Source organism: Muscardinus avellanarius, assembly GCF_963383645.1.
Source record: "Muscardinus avellanarius genome assembly, chromosome: 1".
Classification (NCBI taxonomy): domain Eukaryota; kingdom Metazoa; phylum Chordata; class Mammalia; order Rodentia; family Gliridae; genus Muscardinus; species Muscardinus avellanarius.
In genome coordinates this window covers 236,476,692-236,501,707 of record NC_137786.1, presented here as the reverse complement: position 1 = coordinate 236,501,707, position 25,016 = coordinate 236,476,692, and the positions used below count along the sequence as shown (strand labels likewise).

At 54.7% G+C, this 25,016-nt stretch overlaps 1 protein-coding gene across 1 annotated transcript in view; it reads left to right on the top strand.

Moving 5' to 3' along the window:
* Positions 1-1,239: 1,239 nt before the first annotated feature.
* Positions 1,240-25,016, top strand: part of SHANK2 (SH3 and multiple ankyrin repeat domains 2) — a gene marked incomplete at both ends in the record, with an annotated part of 444,067 nt that continues 420,290 nt past the window's right edge. The window contains 3 exons of the mRNA XM_080711505.1: positions 1,240-1,446; positions 22,273-22,476; positions 24,280-24,351. Of these exons, the coding sequence (XP_080567631.1) occupies positions 1,240-1,446; positions 22,273-22,476; positions 24,280-24,351 (483 nt within the window). The remainder of the gene's footprint in view (positions 1,447-22,272; positions 22,477-24,279; positions 24,352-25,016) is intronic.

The window sequence follows — 25,016 nt, the reverse complement described above, 5'->3', positions numbered from 1 at the left end:
TCCCTCCATTCATGAAATATTTCCAGCCCAGAGAAAGCAAGTCATAGCGCACAGCAGAGCAAGGCCCTGTGACTCTGACAGTTGGGTCCTTGCTGGAGAAGCTGCGGGAAGCGGCGGCCTGCCCACCGTGCCGTCCTCCCGGAGGCTCCTCCCGAGTGCCCCGCAGGTCTTTCTTTCTGACCTTCCTCTCCACATGCCAGGTGGCTGCAGAGACCGGCACACGGGATCGTGCTGTGTAGAATTGTGTGGCATCTCTACATCGGCATCTAGAAATGACACCGGGATGTCTGTGTCTTGTAAATGGCTTCCCTTGTGCTCAGAGTCCTGGGCTCGCTCATCCCCGCTCCACGGAGGCCATGTATGGAGGGGCCACGCCTGGGCCAGGCAGCTCCTGGCGGCTGGGGTGACCGTCCATCCCCTGTGCTCACAACAGCTGTTTTATTACACCCCTTCTTGATGGTCTCTGCAGAATGTGCGTGGAGGTGGGATTGCTAGTTGGGTTTGACACGTTCCCTGCCAGGCCCCTGACACCCCTGGTTCAAGACAACCTCTGTTCCTCTCTCTCTGGTCCTCAGAGATGGAGGTGTCGCTGTCATGGCCACCTGGCCTGCGGGGACCTTCGTGCCTGCTCACACCCCTGCAGCCCTTGCAGCCTGGTGGGGTCTTGCTGGGAGCAACTTCAGCGCTGACTGTGAGAAAGGGCGCCCCGGCTGCCGCCTCCTCTCGGGGACCCTCGAGTCTCCGGCTCCCGCCTCTCCAGATGCTGGATTCTGCCTCCCTTCCGTGCTGGGGATGGGCTCCTTTCTGCGGCCGGCCCCGTCTCTCCGTGCTATTTTTACCCGGCGCCTCTCTCTGATCCGTGCGTGAAGCAGGGGGTCATTACGGAGCAAACCCACGGCCGTTTGGATCTGTCACCTGCGTTTCTTCCTCTTCTGCAGTTCTGTCCTCAAAGAAAAACCAAGGCAGCCTTTGGTCTGCCCGGAGCTTCACACTGCTGCGGGGCCTTTGGCGAACACGTGCCATCGCTGCCAGTAGCGAGGGCGCCTTGGAGCCGGGTTCACAGCATCGGGCCCAGCGCTCAGGCCGGGCTCAGGGCGAGGAGGGAGGCACCTGATTCCTCCACCTTCGGGGCCTGTCCACCGACGCGGACAGGCGGCCCTGGCCGGCCTCCGCCGCGCCTCCCCGGGCTTGCTTTCTCAGTGTTTGTTTTCCTTTTCCCCCGACAGAGCTCCGGCAGCCATGCCGCGCAGCCCCACATCCAGCGAGGACGAGATGGCCCAGAGCTTCTCCGACTACTCCGTGGGCTCGGAGTCGGACAGCTCTAAAGAAGAGACCATCTACGACACCATCCGGGCCACTTCGGCCAAGCCGGGCGGCGCGCGGATGGAGGACAGCCAGGGCAACACGCTGGTGATCCGCGTGGTCATCCACGACCTGCAGCAGACGGTGAGCCCTCCCCCCGCCTGCTGCCCTTTCCTCTACATCTAGACAGTACTGGCCAACCATGGCTTGAGTGCCTGAGTGGCCTCTAGTCCGTCCTGGACCTTGAGTCCACAGCATTCACGAGCACTGTATTAGTCCCTTTTATGTTTTTATTATGAAAAGCTGGAGACCGGCTTCTTTATAATGAAAAAAGGTTCATTTCTGCTCCCAGTCCTGAGAATCCAGATCGAGGGCCTCAGCTGGCTACTTGCTGGCAGAATCCCCCAGCAGCGCAGGATATCACATGGCAGAAGGCAGGGAGTGTGTGGTCTATCTGGTCTCACTCTCTGGTCCCCCAGAGCCTCCTGGATATGCTTGGTGTCACCCTTGTGACCTTATCAATCCAGGTCACCCTCCCCGCCCCCCAGGCCCACCTCTGAACTCCACGGTCAGATTAAGTTTCCACCTGGTTGATATCTCACCATGGAGATTAAGTTTCAACCCTGGAAAGCTTGAGGGGCAGACAGGCTTTATCCAAGCCTCTGGCCCTAAGGCCTGCCCTGGTCCCCAAGGGCGGTCACGGACTTGCAGAGGGACCTGGGGCAGTGGATGCCTCAGAGGGGCCTCTTTCCCTGGCTGCTCACACCCAGCTTGTGGGTCATTGGCCCAACCTGGCCCGACGTCCTCTCCAGCGTCCCTGCCGACCCATGCTGGTGCTGTGGTCCTGGATGGCGGGTCTGCCTCCCCGAAGGTCGTCCCCCGGCAGGGGCAGAGGCGGTTAGCAGGGTGCAGGGCTACAGAAGGGTAATGAGACACTTCCCTGAACGCGGCCTGTGGGCCGGCATTCTATCCCTCTTCCCAGACTTTTCCCTTCTGCTGTGAGCTTGGTGGGGCCTCTGATGAAATCACAAACCCCTCAGCAGAGGTAGCCCCCAGCCTGCTCCCTCCGGGGTCCCAGGAGCAGGTGGGTCCATGCAAGGTGCTGTGCACGGTGTTACAGTTTGTGGGCCTGGGCATCGAGTACTGGGTTTGCTCTAGGCTCAAGGGGCACGAGGCTGTGCCCTGGGCTTTGCTCAGTGGCTGCCCGAGCATCCCTGACGTGCAGGGGGCCGTCCTGGGCCATGGGGGCAGGGAGATGCCAACATGGGTGATGGGGTGCCATAGGATGTTGGTGTCGGGGAGGACAGCGCCCTGGGGAGAGGGGTGAGCAGGCAGGATTTGGGGGCCCTGGGATGCTGAGGTCCATGGGGGTTAATGGGGTGGTGGTCTCTGACCTGCCGCCACCCAGCGCCAGGATGCACTGAAAGACCTCAGAGGTCTCGCCCAAGTGTGGTGAGTGGGAACTGGGTAGTTAGGAGGTGTTAGGGTGAGGTCAAGGTTGGAGTGTTGTTGGAGGTCAGGGGTGAGATCCAGGGTCAGGGGTGAAGTCGAGGTCAGGGTGGGATCGAGGTCAGGGCTGCCATCCTCCATAGACCGTGGAGGAAGGTCTGATTTACTCTTGCTGCCGGGTCCCAGTGTGGCCCGGGCATTTGAGCATCCTTTCTGGACAAGGAGACTGTCTTTGGTGTCCCTAGATGTCACGGTACGGAATGGCGTTTGGGTCTCTTTGACCTGCTGCACTCTGAAGGTGCTAGCACCACTTGGTATGGTTGCTTTGGGGCTGGATGGTAGGATTGGGCTCCCCGGCAAGAGCTGGACAGTGTCCCCTGAGCTGGTCCCTGAGCTGGCCACCTTGGGGTGGGCACTGTGGCTGAAGGGGCACCTCGGGGGCGGGCGGTGCCTGGTGCACTTGGGAAGCAGGTGTGCGCAGCGATCGGTGGCGACCCCGGAGCAGGACCGGCTCCGCGCTCCCTGGGCAGTGCCAGTGTCCAGAGCCCCGAGTGGCCGGCAGAGTTGGGGCACTGTGACAGGTCACTGTGACAAGTGCCAGAGAGAAACGGACTTGGAGGACGAGGGTTGGCTTTTGCTCTCAGTTTCAGAGTCGCAGCCAGTGGCCAGCAGCTGGGCCGCTGTGGGCTGAGATGAGGCAGAATGTGCTGGGAGCTCATGGTGGAGGGAGAGAGAGAGAGAGATGGAGGGATGGAGGGGGAGAGAGAGAAAAAAGAGAGAGCAGGAGAAAGCGCCTCAGGTACAAGATATCCCCGAGGCGCTCCACCCAATGCCCGCCACCCACAGTCATCCACTTGGCTGCCGGGGATCGTTTTGCCCAGTGATGAGGTCACCCTCGTGGTCCAGTCCCACCCAGAGCCCAGGGGTCTTGCTGCACTGGGGACCGGGTCTTCAACTCATGAGCCTTTGGGGGTCCCTCCAGACCTACCCGTGGCAGTAGGCCAGGGGCCCCCAGTCCTCAGCGGCATGTCAATGGTGAGAATTCTCTTTCTTCTCTGGATCTGGAGTCCGATGTGCCAGTGTCTGGCTGCCCATGGGGGTGGGGACTTCGCTTCCCCCGGGGGTTTCCGTGAGCGAGGAGCTCTGTGCCGCACAGGGAGGAGCCCTGGCTCTCGGAATCTGACCTGGCTTCCGTCTGCGAGTCCCGGGCGTGTTCCTTCTCACTTGCGGGTGGTGGGGACAGCACCTCGTGCAGAATGTGGGTTCACTGCTGTCATCCCCCTGGGGGACACCAGGTGGGAGTGGGCGTTGGCTGGAGGCCCTTTTGTGGCAGAGAGGACACTGTGGCCAAGGGAGTTAGGACCCCAGGGGGCCTGGTGAGACCCCTGGCTGTCTCCCTCTGTGCTGCCTGGAGGGGTCTTTGTGTCGCCTACTCTCTGCAGATCATGGGTTGATAGAAGGATCCTTGCATTTTAGAGTTAGGGCAAAGGAACTGACACCCATGCCTAGGGGTATAGACGGGATGCGTGAGGTGGGGGCCTGCCATGGGTCACATGATAACTTCTGTGGGTTCTTGGCTTCTGTGACAAGAAGTTCAGTACCCACCAGTCAGAGATAAAGGCAGAGTTTTTTTGTTTTGTTTTGTTTCTTTGAGGTACTAGGGATGGAACCCAGAGGCATTCTACCTCTGAGCTACACCTCCAACCCTATTTTTATTCCCTATTTTTGAAACAAGGTCTCATTGAGTTGCAGAGAGCTTCACTAAGTAATTGAGACTTATCTGCGAACCAGGATCCTCCTGTCTCAGCCTCCCTAATGCTGGGCTTACAAGCGTGCGCCGCCACGCCCGGCTAAGGCAGAGGTTTTAACAAGTAAAGATACACATTCAGAAAAGCACTGACTACCTCAAAGAACAAGAGAGTGGCTGCAGTGACAGAGACCAAGAGCTGCAAAGGCTGCCCCAGAGCTGCCCCCAAATGGCCCAGAAATGGCCCACAATGGCCGAGAGCTTCTCAGAACTACACTTTCACGTCGGGCTCAATAGAGAGGGGGTGGCCAGGGCGCATGGGGTGGCAGCCTCTTCTCTTCCAAGCCTCCTGGTCCATAAAAGGTAGGAATTCCTTTGGGTCAGGACTCCTCAGGAGTGGAGATGGGGAGCCGGGCTGCAGGGTGCGGGCTTTTTCTGCAGGTGTGATTTTTCTGGGGCTCTTCCTGGAGGCAGACAAAAGATGAACCTGCTCCCAGCAGCTAGGCCGCCGTGGGCTGAGATGAGGCTCTCCTCTCTGTTCTAATCACCTCAGGAATTTCCTGAGCCAGCCATTATGATTGAAAAGTCTGGGCCTGGCTTTTTTTTTTTTTTTTTAGAATAACCAAGCTCTGTTGACTGAAGATTTCAGGTTTTAAAACCATATCTTTCTTCCCTTCAAAGGTGTCTCCTTTCTTCCTAAAATGTTATTTCTTCTGATCTACCTCATCACGCCTGGCTTTCTGCATTCCCCACCTCTGCCTTGGAAGAGTGTTTTTCCCACCGGCCATGATGGGGCCCACGCACTTGGGCCTGGGAGATGGCTGCACACCTCCCCACTCTGCGAAGCCAGCCTCTGTGGGCATAACTGGGCTGGTCTCCTGAGTTGGGAAGGGGCTTTCGGGATGAGGAGGGGTCCACTCGTCCAACAGGGACCCTGTTTGCAGCTTCCTTCTTGCTGCAAAGGCCCCCCTGGGTGCGGGAGGCCAAAATCTGCCTCTGTCCTAAGAAGGAGATGATCCAGATGGCCTCTCCTTCCAGGGCACGCCCGGGGCGACCTGATGTCCCAGAACTAACCCGGCCCTGCCGCAGGCCCAGCCCCTGGAGCGCAGCGCGCTGCAAGAGGCCTGTGTGGTACTCTCTCCTCTTCTGTGTGATTTAACACCTCTCCTAAGGCTTGAAAGCGATTATCATAAAGAACCAAGGAGCACTGGCCCCTCTGTTATCCTGAGTTTCACTTTCTGTGGTTATGAAAGACCCCCGAGTGGTCTTTCCCTCAGAAGTGGGGACCCCAAGACCCAGAGATCAGTCCGAGACCACTGGATGCAAAAGCACGAGGATTTTATTGGGGGACACAGGTACCTGTGGGCGACAGAGTCTGCACAGAGACTTGCGCGCCCTAGGTGAGTTTTAGGTAACTTTTATAGGGGGTAGGGGGCAGAAGCGGGGGTACAGAAGCGGAAAAGCATAGTTACAGGAGGTTTATTGGTTCAGGTTAATGAGGAGCTGAATGACCTTTGTTTGCCTGAGGCTTTTCTGGTACCGGCTTGGTGGAAAGTCCCGAAGTTATCTTGTAACTGCCTTCTCTTATCGGTTAATCCGCAGGTATGCAGTTAGTTACCCACCCTATCCTGTTTTACAGGCTTACTGAATTCTGTAACTTTCCAACTTTCTACAGTTACATTTTAACTTCCTGGTACTTGGGGCTAGTAAAACATGACGTCACTTCGGCTAAGCTGAGTTAGGTCTTTCAGTTAGAATCAACAGTGACCTGAGAATATTACATGAGAAAGTTCAGGATAAGCAATATGCAGGTTTCGGGTAGTTTTGGTTACAGTATGTTCTTAGAACTCTTCTGTTTTATCAGTGGCTACAGACTCTTCTCTTTTACAGTGTCTAATTTATAAATTAAAACTCCATCCGAGGTGTGTGTATAGAGTTTGGCCCGTCTGTGGGAACAGGTGTCCACTAGGGGTCTCAGATTGTCCTGTGAGTGAGCGCAGTGCCAGCCCCTGCAGGGCTCTTCAACTTCAGTATCATCCCAACTCCTGTGCCGGAGGCTGGGTTTTTTTTTGTTTTGTTTTGTTTTTTGGTACTGGGGGGTGGAACCCAGAGGCTTTTCTACCTCCGGGCTACACTCCCAGACCTATTATATATATATATTTTTTTTTTTTTTTTTTTTTTTTTTGCGGTACTGGGGGTAGAACCCAGGGGCTGTCTACCTCTGGGCTATACTCCCAGACCTATTTTATATTTTATTTGGAAACAGGGCCTCACTATGTTACGAGAGCCTCACTAAGTAGCCGAGGCTGGCTTCGAACCTGTGCCATCCTCCTGTCTCAGCCTCCCCCTGTTGGCAGGGGTGTCCCGCTGTTTTGGAGATACCTGCTTTATCTTTTCTGTCTTACAGGTAATTGTTTTTCTCATTCGACCTGGATTTCTAAACACTTGGCTTCCGTAGCTGGACCACAAGGCGTTTATTATGGTCATCCTTGCTGTTTCCTAGAAACTCGAGTGTCCCATACACCCCTCCCTGTGAAGATCCTGCGTACCCCGGCCCCTCTGCTGCGCTGATTCCGGGCTCCCCTGCACGTCGGGGAGGGCCCAGGCCAGGGCGGCCTTTCCTCTCACGCCTGCCTGTCTCTTACTGGCCCTGTCTCTGCTGGACTCTCCTGCTGTGCATCTGGTTTCCCTGAGCCTCTGTGCCCTGCGTTTAGTGGGCTCTTCCCTGTCTCTTGCAGATTCTCATCTGCACGCCTGTTTGTTTTTGCAGCCCTGCGCCATCTCTTCTGCAGAATTACCCTCTCAAGTCTGCTTTATCAGTCATTTTTTTTTAAGCAGGTCTGGGGATGGACCCAGGGGCATTCTATCTCCAAACTATACCCCAGCCCCATTTTTTATTCTTTATTTTGAAAAGGGGTCTCACTGAGTTGCAAAGGGCCTCCCTAAGTAGCTGAGGCTGGCCACGAACTGCGATTTTCTGGTCTCAGCCTCCCGAATGCTGGGATTACAAGCGTGCGCCTCCACACCCGGCTTGTTTCATCAGTTTTATGTCTTGCTCTTTCTCTGCCTAGCACTGAGCTCGTCTGCTGCTTTCTTTTTCTTTTTCTTTTTCTTTCAGTACTGGGGATGGAACCCAGGGTCATTCAACTTCCAAGCTACTCCCCCAGTCCTATTTTTTTGTTTTTTATTTTTATTTTTTGCAATACTGGGGATGGAACCCAGGAGCATTCTTCTTCTGAGCCACACCCCCAGCCCTATTTTTTATTTTGAAACAGGGTCTCAATAAGTTGCAGAGGGCATCACTAAGTAGCTGAGGCTGTCTGTGAACCACGATCCTCCTGTCTCAGCCTCCCAAATGCTGGGATCACAAGCGTGCGCCACCACGCCCGGCTCCAAAAGATGTTTTATAACTTCCTGAACACTTACTTATCCTGTGCTGGCCGCGTTAAGGTCTTGGTTCTGCCATGACCTTGAGCAGCCTTGAGGTCACAGTGTTTCTGAGCATTGGCGTGGAGTTCACTGGTAGAAAGGGCCGGTATCTTAGGCGCTGAGAGGGGCACAGCGTGTAGCCACCACTGGATGAAGAGTCAGACCATCACCCACCACCCTCCAGTCAGTCACAGGAGGCCCACGAGGAATCCTAGTTTGTAGAGGGCAGCTGCCATGATCAGACCCCGAAGCCAGGGCAAAGCAGGGCAGGCGGCCTGGGGACACCCAGCCATGGGTCTGGAGATCTGCTAGGTGGTAGGCCCAGGAACTTGGCATTTGATGTGTCTTCTGCCGGCCTAGGGCCTGGCCTGATTCCCAGTTGCCGCTGGTGCTCACCAGGGAGGCAGGGTCGCCAGGAGGCAGCACTGGGTGGAGGTCCTGCTGGGATGGATGGGTCGCCGCCCCTTCCACCAGCCACCAAGCACTTTTGGGGAAGGCTCTGCAGGTCTCTGGGTCTCAAAGTCCCATCTGCAAGGTATGGAGCCAGTCAGTGTGGGCTGCAGGCCCAGCCCAGGATGGGTCAAGCACCTGAAATCCAAAGTGCCACAAAATCCTAAACTTCTTGAACACCAGCATGGGCCTCGCGTGGGAAATTCCACGGCATGAAACTGTTTCATGCACAATGCTATGAAAGGTGTTGCATGGAATCACCCTCAGGCTGTGTGTAAGGTTTACATGAATAATAAATAACTTTAGGACTGAGACTTGGGTTCCATCCCCAAGATGCCTTGATAGACATATGCAAACATCCCAAACCTGCAAAGACCTGAAAGCCCAAGCCCGAGGGTCCCACGATGCAGATGGGATGTCCCACCCGGACCAGGCACGCAGAGGCAGGTGAGGTCCCATGCCTGCCTGGCTCCCCACGGTCCGGCCCTCTCCGCTGTCCACTCTGGAGGCCCCAGACCTCATCAGAGGAGAGGAAGAGGGTTTGTATCACCACTGTCCCAGGCCAGGGGCTGGGGAGGTTCCCAGAGCTGGCTGGAGAGAGGGGCAGTGTGGTGGAGCTGACCCCCCCCCCCATCCAAGGCCTCGGTCCTGCCTCCTGCCTGCCTTGACCTTCCTGGATGGTGACCTTCACCAAGGTGGGGGCAGGGTCCATCCCCCCAATAGGCCTTTGTCTGCCTTACTGGAGACACTGGACCCCCCCACACACATTGGGAGTGGCTGCGGGAGCCCCCTGCGGTGCTCTGGCTCTGAAGTCCAAGGATGCTTCCTGAAACTGTGTGTGGGGGTGCTAGCCTTCAGTCTCAGGAGCACAATCCTTTCTGGATTTTTCTGAAGGCTTACTTCCCTGCGCTTTGTTCAAGACTAACAAAGCCCCTGGCGGCTTGAGTTGAAGTCCCACGGGCTTGGGTTGTCAGCAACAAAGCGGACATTGTTCCCCTACACAGCCCCTTGCGGGCTGAGTCTTCATCTCGCCAGGGACACAGGACTGTTCCTGGAATCCTGCCCAGAGACGCTGAGTGGAGCTGCCAGCTAGTCAGTCCCTGGGGCCCCAGGGTCCGCCCATGGGTTCCCAGTGCCTGGAGAGACTGCTGGGGGCTGTCCCTCCACCACCTGTGACAGGGTCTGGGCCCTGGATGCCCCCTTGCCTCTTGCTGAGAGACGCCATTTTCAGACGCATACCCCCAGCGTGACGCAAGCTTGAGGCCCTCTGGGCGAGCCACTCGGGCCGGGCTGGTCACCCCTGCGGGCACCCTTGGGCTCTGGCTAAGCAGATCTGGGCAGGTGGGGTAGAGAGAGGAGGCACAGAGGGTGGCAGAGGGCTGTGCATGCAGAAGGTGTCCCTCTGGGTCGTTTGAAATGCACCACGGAACATTGGTGGCCCTTCAGCTTGGCCTTTACAAAGAAAAGTAGCTTGTGCCAAAATCAATACCAACAGAAGCAAGTTCTTCTGTTATTTATGTTTTTGGAGGACGGCAAATGAGGAGGTGGGAGCGGGGCTGACCCCGAGGCACCCAGTGGCTGGTTTCTAATCCACGGTGAGTGGCAGGTCTGGGGGAGTTGACCGAGCAGGACGGGCTGCAGTGCGCTTCCAGGGCCCCCGCGGGCAGCCAATCTCCTCTCAGGGCTCGACAGCGTGGACCCAGGTGGAGGCGGCCGCAGGTGCCCACCCACAGCCCGGGCGCAAGGCAGGGGTGCCGGGGCCTGGCTTGCCCCCGGCAGATGTGTCGGGGAAGGGAGGGTCTCCGCTTTGGCTTTAATCAGTGCGTCCATTTATTAAATCGATGCATCTTGGAGTTGAAAATTCCATTTAGCAAAAAGCCTTTTAGCTGCTGTCCTGACCCTCAGCGATAATTCATTGCTATTCATCTGTCCTCTCTCTCTTTGTCTTAAAAATTTCTCCAAAGCAGCAGCCCCATATCTACTGTGCTGGGGGCGGGGTCTACCTCTCCACTCCCTGTCCCCGCCCCCCACACCACACCCAGCCAGCACGATGTCCCCAATCTGTCACCTGCTTCTCAGTGGAGCTTGCAACACACTGGACTCTGAAACGACCTTGACTGTCCACTTGTCCTTGAGGCTTAGACTCCTCCCTTCTCCCTGAGCAGAGCTGTTCCTCCTCCCCAAGCAGAGCCATCCTTCCTCCCCAAGCAGAGTGAAGCTATCCTTCCTCCCCTGAGCAGAGCCATCCCTCTTCCCTGATCATAGCCTTCCCTCCTCCCCAAGCAGAGTGAAGCCATCCCTCCTCCCTGTGCAGAGCTGTTTCTCCTCCAGGAGCATAGCCATTCTTCCTTCCCAAGTAGAGTGAAGCTATCCTTCCTCCCTGAGCAGAGCCGTCCCTCCTCCATGAGCATAGTGAAGCCATCTCTCCTCCCCCAGCAGAGTGAAGCCATCCCTCCTCCCTGAGCAGAGCAGCCCCGCCTTCTGAGGCTCTACACCCTCCTGCCTTTCTCTCTCACACTACCATTGGCCTGTTATTGTTTTCCAAATTCCCTGGGTGTTTGCAAATCAGGGGACTCACTCATCCTGGCAGCATGTGAGCCCATGTCTCCCTGAGCCCATGTCTCTGTCCAGCAGCACCTTTTTTTTTTGTTTTGTTTTGGTAGTACTGGGGTTCCTGGAAACCCCCTCCAGGCTACACTCCCAGACCTATTATATATATATATATATATATATATATATATATATTTTTTTTTTTTTTTTTTTTTAAATTTGGAAACAGGGTCTCTTAAACCAGCGCGGCTGGCTTCAAACCTGCGCGATCCTCCTGTCTCCGCCTCCCAAGCACAGGGATGACAAGCGTGCGCCACCATGCCCGGCCAGCAGCACCTTTGAAAACGGCAGCTTCACTTCTCTGCAGGGGAGACAGGGTTTCTTACAAGAGGCTCTTACGAGAAGCTGGGGAAGTGGAGGCTGGGACCAGGGGCAGCAGGAATGGGTGACGGCCTGGGCAGGTTGCCCTGATGGGTAATGAAGGCGATGAGGTTGGGGCCGTGGGGCTTCCAGCAGAGTGTCCTGAGGGTTGTGGTCCTGAGCGGTGACTCGGGCCAGCAGGTCTTCAGTAGGTACCCGTCTTTGCAGGTTCTCATCAGAGGGACAAACAGTTTCCTTCCCTTTTAAAAGTTCACTGTAATTCATGTACCATACCATTCCCCTGTTGAAAGTGCAGAAGTCAATGGATTTAGTAAATGCACGATACGCAGCCTGTCACTCCTGTCTTGGAGGGTTTTCAGCACCCCCACGGGGAAGCCCGCACCCTCCGGCAGCCGCCCCTCTCTGCTGAGGGCTTTTCCTGTGTGGACGTCCTGGGTCCACACAGGAGCACCATAGGATGAGTGGACAGACTGGGAGCCGTACTCTTTAGGTTTTCTCCCCTCCTGTTGGAGACAAACTCATCACCACGTCTGTGCCCGAGACCAACCACCACCCACTAATGCCAGAGGCATCCTCCCTGGTCCCCAGCAGCTGGGTCAACACCGAGCTGTAGAATCCCTCTTCTGTCCAGCGCATCTGACCCACGGACTATGTCCGGGCACCGATCTTCCTTCTCAGAGTGGACTCTTCTGCCTGCTACTTTGCCAGCCTAAAGGAAATTCAGCTGGGACTAAAGATGTCTTAAGAAAATGCTTCTATGTGATTTTGACTGAGCAACTTTTATTTATTTATTTATTTATTTATTTGCCCTAAAAGAGAAGTCATAAAACACAGTTCAGCAGAAAATGACAAGGTTGATAATGGTCACATTCAGACATTCAGGGGTTTGGGTTTGTGGATGGTGGTCCAGGACTGACGACTGTCCAACCAGAGGAATGCCTTAGCTCCTCAAAAGCTGTTTTGATTTAAATTTAGAGACAATTAGAGATATAGAAAAATTCAAGAATAGTATTTTAAACACCAGTGTATCGATTAGGCAGAATTGACAATTGTAAGTATTTTGTCATTTTTTTAATGACAAGAGTAAAACATTACGTAAAGTTATCCCCATCCCCAGTTTCCTACCCTCAGGGGCGAACCCCTCATGAATCAGTGTGAGCCCCCTTGTCTTTCTTCTTATATGTATCAGTTATCACTGCCATATTGCATTGGTGGGTTAAAAGATCTCAGTGGAAATACCATCTATAACTGGGAATTTTTCACTTGGCATCTGTTGCCGACTAATCTCAGTTGGGTCGTTATTGTCCGCTCCCGGTCAAATCCTCAGAAAGATGGGGCAAAAGGCAGGTGATGTCCTGCAGAAACTTATCTGCAGCGATTCTTTCCCCTCTATGAATTCCCTAAGTTTTTAGGTACGACGTTTGGGAAAGAATCTGAGGCGGACAAAGGCTTCTTGAGCCAGTGACACTTTATTACAAAAACCCCAAGAAATTTATACCCTTCACCAGTAAAGTTAATAGTAAGAGGAAAGGAAGTGAATGTAATCACTGTGAAACAATAGTGAATGACACGTAAACAGAGGTAAAAAAACTAGTCCGGTTTTCAGCTGGCTTTTGGCTTTCAAGGGATTAACTCCGGCTCTCTCCCAGATCTTGTAGTCAAGCAGTTCCAAAGGGCAATCTTTCAGAAGAAAACGGGCACACCCAAGGCTTGGAGGCTTCTCGGGGAATCTTCTTTAACTTTCCTGGAACTTTCCATCTTTTGTGCTCAGTTCCATATAGCAAGTGTGGGGAGATGTGGTGATTCAGGTGGATGTGATAGAGTTTCTCCAGGTGTTGGCATTTTACCTTCTAAATCTGAAAGCTTAAGCAAACTCACAACACAGTTTGGTAGACAAAATACCACAAACAACACCACAAAGTTCTTGGTTTTAACTGTCAGATGTATTTCCTTAACTGCTGAACACTCTTCTTTAGACAACGAGCCTATTAAAAGTCTAACCATCTTTAATAATCCATTTCCCTGTCACAAGCCCTCTGCAACCTGCTCTTAACCTTCTAATTCCTTTCTTTCCCAGTTGGGACTTTCTTATGATAAGCTCTTCTTCATGCAAAAATGCCTTTTTTCTTCAGGAATATTTACACTGGGCGTAAAAGTCAACAATCTTTTTCCTTGGCTCTATTGTATTTGGGCAACTAAGTTGTTCATCAACTAAATTGCTTCGAAGTCACACACAAAATTTTATCTTCTCTGTCTCTAGGCAGGATCTCAAGGGTAAGCAAAGTTTCCTTAAACTGAGCTACCGGTTACCGGAGTTAATAGCTTAACCTAGTGATAGGAGTGAGGGTCGGAGACCCTTTGTGATTGCTGCAGCTGGAATGCTTATCACAGCATCTGAGTTCTGGCCAGTTTTTTCATTACTATTGAGCAAAGCCAAGGACGTTTAGACAAATTATTAGAGAGTTTATTTCCACGGACTCAGTTTCTATTTATAGTCCTAATTTCACATCACTGGAGCAATTCGTGTAGAGAGTTAAAAGGATAATAGTAAAAGTGGGGGTTACTTTGGCCAGAGACGACACCTCCTTCTCGGGGCTTTTTGCTGAATTAACTATGTGGAGTGGGGTCTCAACACATAGATGCCAAGGCAGCAGGATGTCTTGGCAGGCATCATATTGTTGAGATTTTTCTTTGTTGATATTATTCACCCATCAGTCATCCATCATCTCTCCATCTGTCCATCCATCCATTCACACACCTATCCTTCTATTCAAACGTCTGTCCATCCAACTACCCATCCATCCAGTCACATATCCATCCATCCATCCATCCATCCATCCATCCATCCATCCATCTATCCATCCACCCATCTATCCACATATCCATTTGTCCATCCATCCATTCATTCACATATCGATCCATCCACCCATCCACCCACATATTTATTGGTCCATCCATCCATCCATCCATCCTTTTCATTATAGGAAATACAGGCTCTGTGACCTCTACTTTGATTGGCCTGTCTTGTCCTTTGCAGCACACATCTTGGGGAGGGAGTGAAGGCATGGAATCTACTTTACTTTGTAGTTTCTGTAATTGTTTGCTAGAGCCAAAGAGAGCCCCCTGCCCACCCTGATTCCCCGCCATCGTCTTCTCTGTTGACACCGCCATGCTCCTCCTCCTCGCTGAGCTTTAGTGGCGTGGTTCACACCTTAGACCTCCAGTTGGGACGTTAGTGGGTCATAAATTGTGTAAAATGGGGAGAAGGCCCTGGGGCCTGCAACGAAAGGCGCCAGGGAAGTCAAGCCTCGATCCTCCGGGCTGTTATTCCTCACACATGTCCTGCTGGAGACGGGCAGAGAAGGGCTCTATTTTCATTCGTCTCCTTTTCAAAGAACCAAACCTGAGCGAGCCAGCCTGGGCCGGCTTTGTGTGTCGAGAGGACGCTGGGACGCACCGCCCTGCTCGTGGTAAGCTGGGGTTCCGTCCACGGGAGAGGGCGGCCTGTCTTGCAGGGGTCTGTAGTCCTCCCGCTTCAGTTCATAGCTTGGGAAGCCCCGCCACAGCAGTGAGAGGCGGCCCAGAAGCCCTGCGAGTGGAGAGGCACCCCACGTGCGCCATCCATGTTCCAACAAGAGTCGCCCAGAGGTGGCCCTGTCCGGGCACAAATCATCCATACTTAATTTTCCATATTAAACTCAAGCGCGGGCTTTTCCTGAACACCTTCACTCCGTGTCTGGATTCTCACGGCCCCTCAGCCTGCCTGTCCTCCTTCCCAGCTTCCGTCTGCCTTTGTGCCACAAACCCCTCGGGGTGGATCAGCGCTCCCGGTCCACACACACCTCCTGTGGCGGGAGGACTGTCCTGTGATTGTCCCCTGGGCCGGTCTTTCTGCGCGCGGCTCCAGCCCTGCGCCTGTCGAAGCCCGGTGAAGCTCGCTAGCTTGACTGTCCATCCGGGTCCCCTTTGACCCAGCGCTTCCTCCTGCAGCCGTGTGGCTCTGGGAACTTTTGAAGGGCTTGGGTGTCCCTCTTGGGCACAAGGATGCTAGTCCCACCTGCAGGGCACCCAGGAGGGCAGGATGCCTGCAACAGTCTCGCTCATCTGGGTGCAGGCACCAGCAAGTACGCAGTGTCCAGACTGACCACGAGTACCTCCCTGCCTGCACCTGCAACTTGGATTTATCTCTCCAAACTCATTTCTCTGGCCAGTCTCTCAGTCTCTGCTTTGCCACGGTCTCGTCTGAGGTCGTGTCTGTGTAAGGAGGGAAATTAACTCAGTTCCCAGGGGCACAGGAACCCTCAGCGGCTCCTGCGGTGCCTGTAGACTCAGTCTCACCTTGACAGTCGCAGAGATAACTGCCCGGCCCCTTCCCACGTGCCCGGAGAAGTCGGCCGCCTACCACTTGGCACAGCACGGAATGGCTGCCGGCGAGCCTTTCTGTTTCTGAAACATTGTTCTGACTGGCAGAGCAGCCCCGCAGCCACGTCATCCTACCTCGGTGACCAGACACGCAGAAGCCTGCGCATGGGGCTGGTCCTGCTGCCCTTCTGGGTCAGGGTCACCTAGCATTTCCCGATGCCACTTAAAGTTTTTGTTTTAAGCTTTAGATGTAGCCAGGCGGTGCACGCCTGTTATCCTAGTGAGAGGCTGAGACAGGAGGATTTGCAGGTGTGTGCCGCCATGCCCATGGCCCAGGTCCTAACCCCAGGACCTGGGAATGTGACTCTTAGGAGATGAGCTCTTTTAAGCAATGATCTCACCTGGAAATGACCCAGTCACAGTCGGGGTTGACCTTGGTGTAGGCTGCTCTTTAGAGACACACAGGTACCCCGATTTCAAGTGAGGGGCTGCTCACGGGCGGGGCAGGGCCCTCCCGGGTGTACCTGACCCATCTCCTGCTGAGCTTGGGTTTATTACTGACCTTCAAAATATCATCGTGAAGAAACCAATGAGGCCGTAAACCCTGGCCAGGGAGGAGGCTTTGAGTGCGAAATGCCAGTCTCTGCACTGCGGGGCGAGCTCAGAGAGATGGCTCTCTTCCAGAACACCCCAAGTTCTTGCGGAATGCTGCTTATGGGCATCACAGAGCCAGGGCGTGATTTGCGCTAGGGAAGGTGTTTCGGGCCTGGGCTCCGGCTAGGGTGACGTCAGGAGCTCCGGGAGGCTCATCTCGGAATGCCTGGCTCTCCTTCCTCCATTCCCCTGGCTTCCGCTGGGCTCCTCGGGTTCAAGTCAAAGTGGGTGGGTTTAGGTCTCACCCGAGGAATGAGAATCAACAGGAGCAGTGGAGGCAGGGTGCCTGGAATATGTGTGTAATTCCAGCCCTCTGTTGGTGATAGTCCTTAGATGTACTTTATGTGATAAGATATTTAGTGTTCTTTCTAGCTTTGTGTAGACACACCCACACCTTCCCTACAGGCTTACAAAATAACCATTGTCCTCATGTCTCTCCCGTGGTGCCCCAGACAGACTGGAAAGCCATCTCGGGTGTATGGGAGCAGTTTAGCCAGGTAGACGCACATTGAAACGGCCTGTCCAAGGAGCCTGCGGGCACTCTTCAGCGCTGGTAGGCACGGGGCCGGAGCCACAGGTTTTGTGACCCACTGTCATTCACACGTGTTGATTGTCCACACCGTGGTGTCCCGTGTGGGCATCTGCCCCCCAGGGCTTGCAGAGGGCGGGTCTTGGTCATCCAGTGTCATGGGGTACATGTGGTGCCCCTCCCCTTTGTATGTTGAGATCCTGACCCCAGGACCTTGGAATGTGGCTCGGGGGAGATGAGCTCTTTTAAGCGGGGGAGATGAGCTCTTTTAAGCGGTGATTAAGATCTTTTGAGATAATCACAGTTGACTCCCGCCCAGTCTGGCTGGCGTCCTTAGAAGGAGAGGCCATCAGGACACAGAGAGAGAAGACGCCACGTGCCAGCCAAGGAGAGAGGCCTCTGGAGAAGCCGGTCTGCGATGCCTCCACCCCGGGCTCCATCCTGGACTCCAGGATGTGAGATAACACACGTCCTTTTGAACACCTGAGCGGGGAGGCTGGGCTATAGCAGCCCACGTAAACAAATACCAAGCCAGAGACAAGACTTGTAGGATTCATGGGCCAGGCCCTTTCAGGCAGGATTTTACCGGACACGTGTGTCCTGGGAATCCTTAGCTGACGTTAGTGTTTAGATGTGTTACGTCCCCCAGAAAAGCTCGTGTCTTGGCACTGCAGCCAGGTTCAGAGGTGGGGTGTCACTGGAGGAGTGGGTCGCGGGGGGCATGGCCTCGAGGACTAGAGGACGACCCTACCACCACCACCACCACCACTACTTCTCCTCTTCCTGGCCTGTTCACCCATTGTGTCTGTGGTTCCTAGGACTTACTGGTTCCTTTTACAACACCCAACTATGTCAGGGCTATTCTTGGACCTGGGGCTTCCGGATCGGAGTCCTTGGTAAACAGGGCAGTGATGTGAGTGAGGAGGGAGGCAGGGCTCATCTGGTGTCTCCGGGCTTTCCTTGGTCCAGTGTGCACAGATGTGGAGCAGATGGCGTCGCTGTTGATTGATGGGTGAGAAGCTGTCTCTCACATGGATGACCACGGAGTCATCGTGGCCGCTGGGGAGGCCGGGAGGGGGCAGCTGTCTCCACTCCTGCCGTCCTTCCCCCAGCATCTTGCCTTTATTGAGGGTTATAACCAAAACATTATAAGAAATTTTTAATCACAGGAAATAGCAAAGCCATCCTGGGGTGAGTCAGGGAGCAACGCCAAGGCAGGCACAGGTGAGTCGGAGAAGGAGAGGGCAGGCGAGGAAGCTGTCAGGGTCTTTGCTTATCGGTTCTGTTTGGTCCTTGGAAACTGTCTGCATGCAAACAATTCCCACTTGGGGGGCAGTTTGTGCCCCTCCCAAGCTGGACGGAGGTGACCTCAAAGCAGATGACTAACAGTGTGCCCAACATAGATGGCCACGCCATCACACAGGAAGGGACGGGGTGCCCAGGAGCTGGGTGCTCAGCCCGCGGATTCTGCTCTCAGAGAGAGGATGGTGCCACTGCTGCTGCTACTGCCGCTGCTGAATCCTGCTGCCAGGGAGGGACGGGTGGTCCATGGGTGTGTTGGCTCCTGGGCCACCAGGACCAACCGACTTGACTGGCTTCATGGACATGTGTCGTCTTGTTTCTGAGACTGGAAGTCCAAGATCCAGGTGTGGGAGAGCTGGTTCCTCTCCCCAGCTTCTGGGGGTGTGCTGGCGATGTGGGGTGCTCCTTGGCTTGTAGGGGAACTACCCCAGCTCTGCCTACACCTCCCCATGGGTTTGCCACTGTGTCTGCAGCTCCCCTCTGAGGCCCAGTCACCCTCTTCCAGGTTTTATTGTTTTATATTCATTATTTATTTATTTATTTATTTTTGGTGGTACTGGGGTTCCTGGAAACCCTTCTACCTCCAGATTACAGCCCCAGACCTATTTTATACTTTTTTTTATTTGGAAACAGGGCCTCTTACGCCAGCGCGGCTGGCTTCGAACCTGCACGATCCTCCTGTCTCCGCCTCCCAAGCGCGGGGTTGACAAGCGTGCACCATCATGCCCGGCTCTCTTCCAGGTTTTAATTAGGTCACATCTGCAAAGACGTCGTTTCTAGATGGGGAAGACGGTATCAAGTTCCCATAGAGGCCCCAATTCAGCCCCTGGCGCATACATGAGTGGCGTTCTTCCAGCTACCATAGCCCTGAAGGCTGCGCGCAGGTCCTGGTTTCCAAGAGGAAACAGAGGCGCCACTGGACCGGTGGGTCTGGCCAGGAACACGAGGTCCTCGGGCACCAGGGCGCTGCACACCCGTACCTTGCTTGCCCCGCCCCCGGCTCCCGCGCCTTCTCCGTGTGTCCCGCTGGACGCTGTCATCTCGGTACTTTTCAAAGCAGGCTGGCCCTTTGCTGTGCACGGTTGGTTCTTGTACTTCTCAGGCACAGACCCAGCCTCCCCGGCCCTGCCTACAGCTGACACTGCACACCAGCCTTGGGGTAGCCCGCAGTGGTACGCCAGTCTCCGGGAGGCCACTCAGAGCCCAGAGCTCCCGGCACTCGGCAGCTGGCAGGATGCTTTTGAGGTATACTGCAGCTGGGGGTGTCTAAGGGAGCTGGAGTTGAGGTGTCTGTGTTGCTAGAGCCTGAAGCCAGCCAGGATTCCTGAGTGGGTGGGCGGGCGGGCTGCAGTTCCTCACCTGACCACAGCCAATTGTACTTTAGTCAGGCTGGATTTCCAGAGAGTTCTCATCCAGAGAGGGTGTGTGTGTGTGTGTGTGTGTGTGTGTGTGTGTGTGTGTGTGTCCAAAGGCCCCTCACTGCAAGGGGATCAGCGACCCCACTCAGCCTTGTATCCTGGGGGGCTTCGAGGGTCCCCCTCAGTTCAGCCCCGACCTGGGAGAAGGACAGATAGGAGCATGCCCTGGGCCAGAGGTGCTGGCTGGCCGCTGAAGCAGCGCCCGCTGTTGGCAGTGCCTGGCCCTGAGAGAAGGTGGCGGTGGGCAGTGTGAAGCCAGCGGGGCCCTCGCTGTCCGATGGCCCCCGCAGAATCCCCAGGAAAGAATTGTTTCCAATCATATCATCAGTCAAATCTCACTTTTTTAGCCGGGCGTGGTGGCGCACGCTTGTAATCCCCGCGCTTGGGAGGCTGAGACAGGAGGATCGCGCAGGTTCGAAGCCAGCCTCAGCTACTTAGTGAGGCTCTCAGCAACTTAGTGAGACCCTGTTTCCAAATAAAGTATAAAATAGGTCTGGGAGTATAGCTCAGAGGTAGAAAGCCCCTGGGTTCCACCCCCAGTACCACAACAAACAAACAAACAAACAAACAAACAACTCACTTTTTTTCTGGAGGCTTTTAAATGAGAAAGCAAATCTGTGTACCCCGGCTTGCAGGTTGTGCGGTGGAAGGTCACTTAATACAGCAGAAGAGAAGGCTGGTGGAGGTGGGCGTGGCCCAGCTTTGCCTCCCTGGCTCTCTGAGGAGGCTCATGGAGGCCGGCTGTCGGTCGTCAGCTGTCGTTCCAGTTCTTGGAGGCTGCCACGGTTCCGAAGCGTGTGTGACTTGGCCGGAGGCCCTGCCCACACTGTTTACCTTTCTCAAAAGCGAATTCCTAGCTGGGCGTGGTGGTGCGTGCCTGTAATCCCAGTACTTGGGAAGCTGAGACAGGAGGAGCTCAGGTTCCAGGCCAGCCTCAGTAACGTAGCGAGGTCCTCACCAACCTGGGAAGACCCCGTTTCAAAATAAAAAATAAAATAGGGCTGGAGTGTAGGTCTGTGGTAGAATGCCCCTGAATTCAATCCCTAGTACCAAAAAGAAGAAAAAGAAATAATTTTTCAGGTGACTGACTTGATCATCCCTCAAACTGTTTCTCATAGTTGATAGTTGTATTTCCTTATCCTCAGAGATGAAGTTTGCAGTTTTTAAAGCTTTGCTGAATAGAGTCAGAATGGGTGGGATGAGCTCGCACCCCAGCCCTCCCATCAGGGTTTGTAAACAGGGGTTCCACCTTCATCTGAAATAGAGAGAGGGGGGGGGAGAGGGGAGAGAGAGAGAGAGAGAGAGAGAGAGAGAGAGAGAGAGAGAGAGAGAAGAAGAAGAAGAAGAAGAAGAAGAAGAAGAAGAAGAAGAAGAAGGAGGAGGAGGAGGAGGAGGAAGAGGAGGAGGAGGAGGAGGAAGAGGAGGAGGAGGAGGAAGAGGAGGAGGAGGAGGAGGAGGAAGAGGAGGAGGAGGAGGAGGAGGAGGAAAGGAGGGAGGGGAGGGGGAGAGAGAGATCCGTGGTGAAATAAGTCACACTCTAAGACACATCAGTGCTCTGAATCTGTGGAGCCTGTGTGTGAGGGTTGATTCGACCTCAGGTTGAAAAAAATGGCACTAACAATGTGCCAGGCATGGTGGCACACACCTGTAATCCCGGTACTTCCGGTACTTGGGAGGCTGAGACAGAATCGTGGCTTGAGGGCAGCCTTAGCTAAAGGTAGTGGGACTCTCAGCAACCTAGTGAGACCCTGTTTCAAAATGAAAATAATAAAATAGGACTGGGAGTATAACTCAGACATAGAATCCCTAGAACACCCCTGGGCTCAATCCCTAGTAACAGCAACAACAAAAGTATAAACTTTTTTTCTTATTATTCCCAAACAATACAACAAATGTTTCTATCATACAATGTAACGCCTACTTACTTAGTACTACAATGCAATGTGGTAGCTATTTATATACTTGTCACATTGTATTCCACATTATGAGTAACCTAGAGGTCATTTGAAGCAAGCTTGGTGCAGTGGTGCGCGCCTATAATCCCAGTACTTGGGAGGCTGAGCCAGAAGGTTTGCAGGTTCAAGGCCAACCTCAGCAATTTAGGGAGACCCTTTTTCAAAAGAACAAGGGTGTAGCTCAGAGATAGAATGCCCCTAGGTCCAATCCCCAGTACAAAAATAAATAAATAAATAAAATAAAAATAAGGTATACAGGAGGATACGTGTCTTCGCAGGATCCGTGTAGTGTGTATGCAAATACTATGTCTTTTTATATGAGCGGACTTGAGTGTCTTTGGCCTTTGGCATCTTTGCCGCCTTGGGGCCATCCCATGGCCTTTCTTCAGTTGTGATCTCAACGTGTGTTCCCGAACTGACAGCAACACCTTGAAACAGCTGTGCAGACAGGCCCCTGAGCCAGACACTCGGGGAAGGGGGCCTGAGCATTGGCGTCGCGGGGGGGCCTGCCCCAGGCCGCAGGTGTAATCACAAGCAGACCTCCCGCGGGTGTGGGGTGAGCCCCAGCTGAGAGTCAAGCCAGAGAGCAGCACCTCACTCTTGGTTTTTACTTGTATCGACAGACGTCTCTGTCCACGCAGCCAGCAGGAGCGGGTGGAGGATGCTTGGTCTCTGCCCCGTGGCCTGGCTGACGCCGTGCCTCCCACGCCCCTCACCATCACCTCTGTCCCTCCCTCCCTGCAGAAGTGCATCCGCTTTAACCCGGACGCCACGGTGTGGGCGGCCAAGCAGCAGATTCTGTGCTCGCTGAACCAGGGCTTGAAGGACGTCCTCAACTACGGGCTCTTCCAGCCGGCCAGCAACGGGCGCGACGGCAAGTTCCTGGACGAGGAGCGGCTGCTGCGCGAGTATCCCCAGCCCGGGGGCCCGGGCGTCCCCTCCCTGGAGGTACTGAGCTACTGAGCCTGGGCAGGGCAGCACCTCAGCCAGGCTCGCGAGGGGCTTTGGATCGCAAATTACCCCCAAGTTGGAAACTTAGTCTGGGACCTGGGGGCTTCAAAGCCGCAATTGTGTTGTTTAATTTTTATACGTTTGTTTTTCCTACTGTAATTTTTTTTTTTTTTTGTGGTGGCACTGGGGATGGAATCCAGGGGTGTTCTACTTCTGAGCTCCACCCCCAGCCCTATTTTTTATTCTTTATTTTGAAACAGGGTCTCACTAAGTTGCAGAGAGCCTCACTAAGTAGCTGAGGCTGGCCGTGAACCGTGATCCTCCAGGTCTCAGCCTCCCGAGTGCTGGGATGACGAGCGTGCGCCCCACGCCCGGCTCCCTGCTGTAGGTTTAGTGAATGTGTTGGGGTGAGGTCTTGGTAGGGACACACCGGGTCCCTTGGAGTTTCTGATCACCAGGACCTACGAGTGTCCAGGATGCAGGTGGTCCTGCTCCGGACAGCTGGAAGGCTTTGGTTACTCCAGTTTTCACGGAGCAGCCTTACTTCGCAGCTGGCTTATTTTGATACTTTTTAAAAATTATTTATTTATTTATTTATTTATTTATTTTGGTGGTACTGAGGATGGAACCCAGGGGCTTTCTACCTCCGGGCTACACTCCCAGACCTATTTTATATTTTATTTGGAAACAGGGTCTCACTAAGTTGCTGAGAGCCTCACTCAGTAGCCGAGGCTGACTTCAAACCTGCGCGATCCTCCTGTCTCGGCCTCCCAAGCGCGGGGATTACAAGCGTGCGCCACCATGCCCGGCTTTTGACACTTTTTTAAAAAGCAAGTTTCTGTCTGTGTCAGAGTTCTGTCCGTGGGGAAGTCACAGTTTATGTGGGGTACAGAGGAGAGGAGGGCCGGGCTCCGTGCCAGAGCTCCCCGTGCGATGGGCCTCAAGCCGGCTTACCACCCACCCCAATACCTGGGCGTCCTCACTCACCTGATGAGGCGTGACCCCTCGGGAAGGTGTGGCAGTCTCCAGGGAAGTGGGGAGGCAGGGACGAAGGGCCTGCGTGCGGTGCCAGGTCTGGACCAGGGGTTGCTTTGCTCTTCCTGGGGACAGATTAGCAAATGCAGTCTAGACAGGTAAAGTGTCCAGCCCAGCGCTGCTTAGTGAGTAGGGGCTGCGGGGCTGAGATTGGACCAGACATTTCAATTTAGAATCTTCATGGCCCCCAAACTCTGTGCATTCTTTTTAATGCCCCTGCGGCATCTGTTACACGTTCAGCCACAGAAAGACTTGGGGTGTCTGGGGGGAGAGGGGCTTCCGGGGAGAGGCACCGAGGCCTCCAAGCCCATAGGGACCTTCCTCCTGGGCCCTGCCGCTACCTCTGAGGAGCACTCCTTGGGGCCTGGAGACATGATTTCCAGGTCAAAGGAGGCGCCGCTTTTTCTAGGGCAGGAATAGGAGCCGCAGAATCCTGGGCTGAGGGGCATGAGGAGGTCGGCCGTCAGGCCAGCCTCTCATTTATAATCAAACCAAGGCGGATGGCGTGGAGGAAGCCTGGGGAGTTGGTGGCAGCATCCTCGTCTGCTGGAGGTGCCGTGCCCAGGGCAGAGTCCCACCTAAGGGACCTCGGCGCCCGCTGGCCAGGGCAGAGCGGATTCTAGGGTGCCTCAGCTTTGGGGCATGCTGGGAGTTGACTGAACCCTCGCAGAGCTTCCGGAGAGCCCCGGTGTTTGGTGGTGCGGCCGGCTCCCCCCCGGACAGTCACACCAGGTATTTACTTGTCTTTTTCTGCTCCCGTGATAGTTTCGATACAAGAAGCGTGTGTACAAGCAGTCCAGCCTGGACGAGAAACAGCTGGCCAAGCTCCACACCAAGGTAGGTGGACACTGTTACCCTTTACGCTGCGGGGCTGGCTTTGGGGTCCACTTGCTGTGGACCCCAGGCGGGGTGGGGCAGGCTGGGCAGCAGCAGGTGAACAGGATTGCTGCAGAGACTCAGCTGCCCAGCAGCGGCAAGTGGCTCAGCCTCCAGGGCTGGGACGGGGGCTGCAGACGCCCCTGGTGCTCCGGGGAGGCCCAGAGATGGCGGCTCTGGAGAAGGTGGGGTTGGGGCGCACATCAGAATAAACTTTATTAAAGTGTCATCCATGGCAAAGGAAAGGCTTTCAGGTAAGCAGCCAGAATGGAAAGGGCCGTGCGGTGGGGCGTAGTCCAGGCTGAACGCACTGCGGTCCATGTGCCCAGGGTGCTGTTCAGCTGGGCAGCCATGATGTTGATGCCGTGGGCACCTGCTGTCTCTCTAGGGGCAGTCTGGAGCCGGAGGCTGAGTAGTTGATGAGCTTGGAGGAAAATTTGGTACCTGCGTAGGTCTCCCCACCCTGCACGCTGGTAACTACTGGCTATGCCTGGGGTGCAGAGAGCCGTGGGCGCTGCCTGGGGCCTTCCCTTGGACGCCTGATGTTTCCGGCTGAGCTCACCTGCAGCCGGGTGCGCAGAGACCTTTCTTCACCCGCAGGCTCCTCGGTTCTGTCTGTTCCTCGT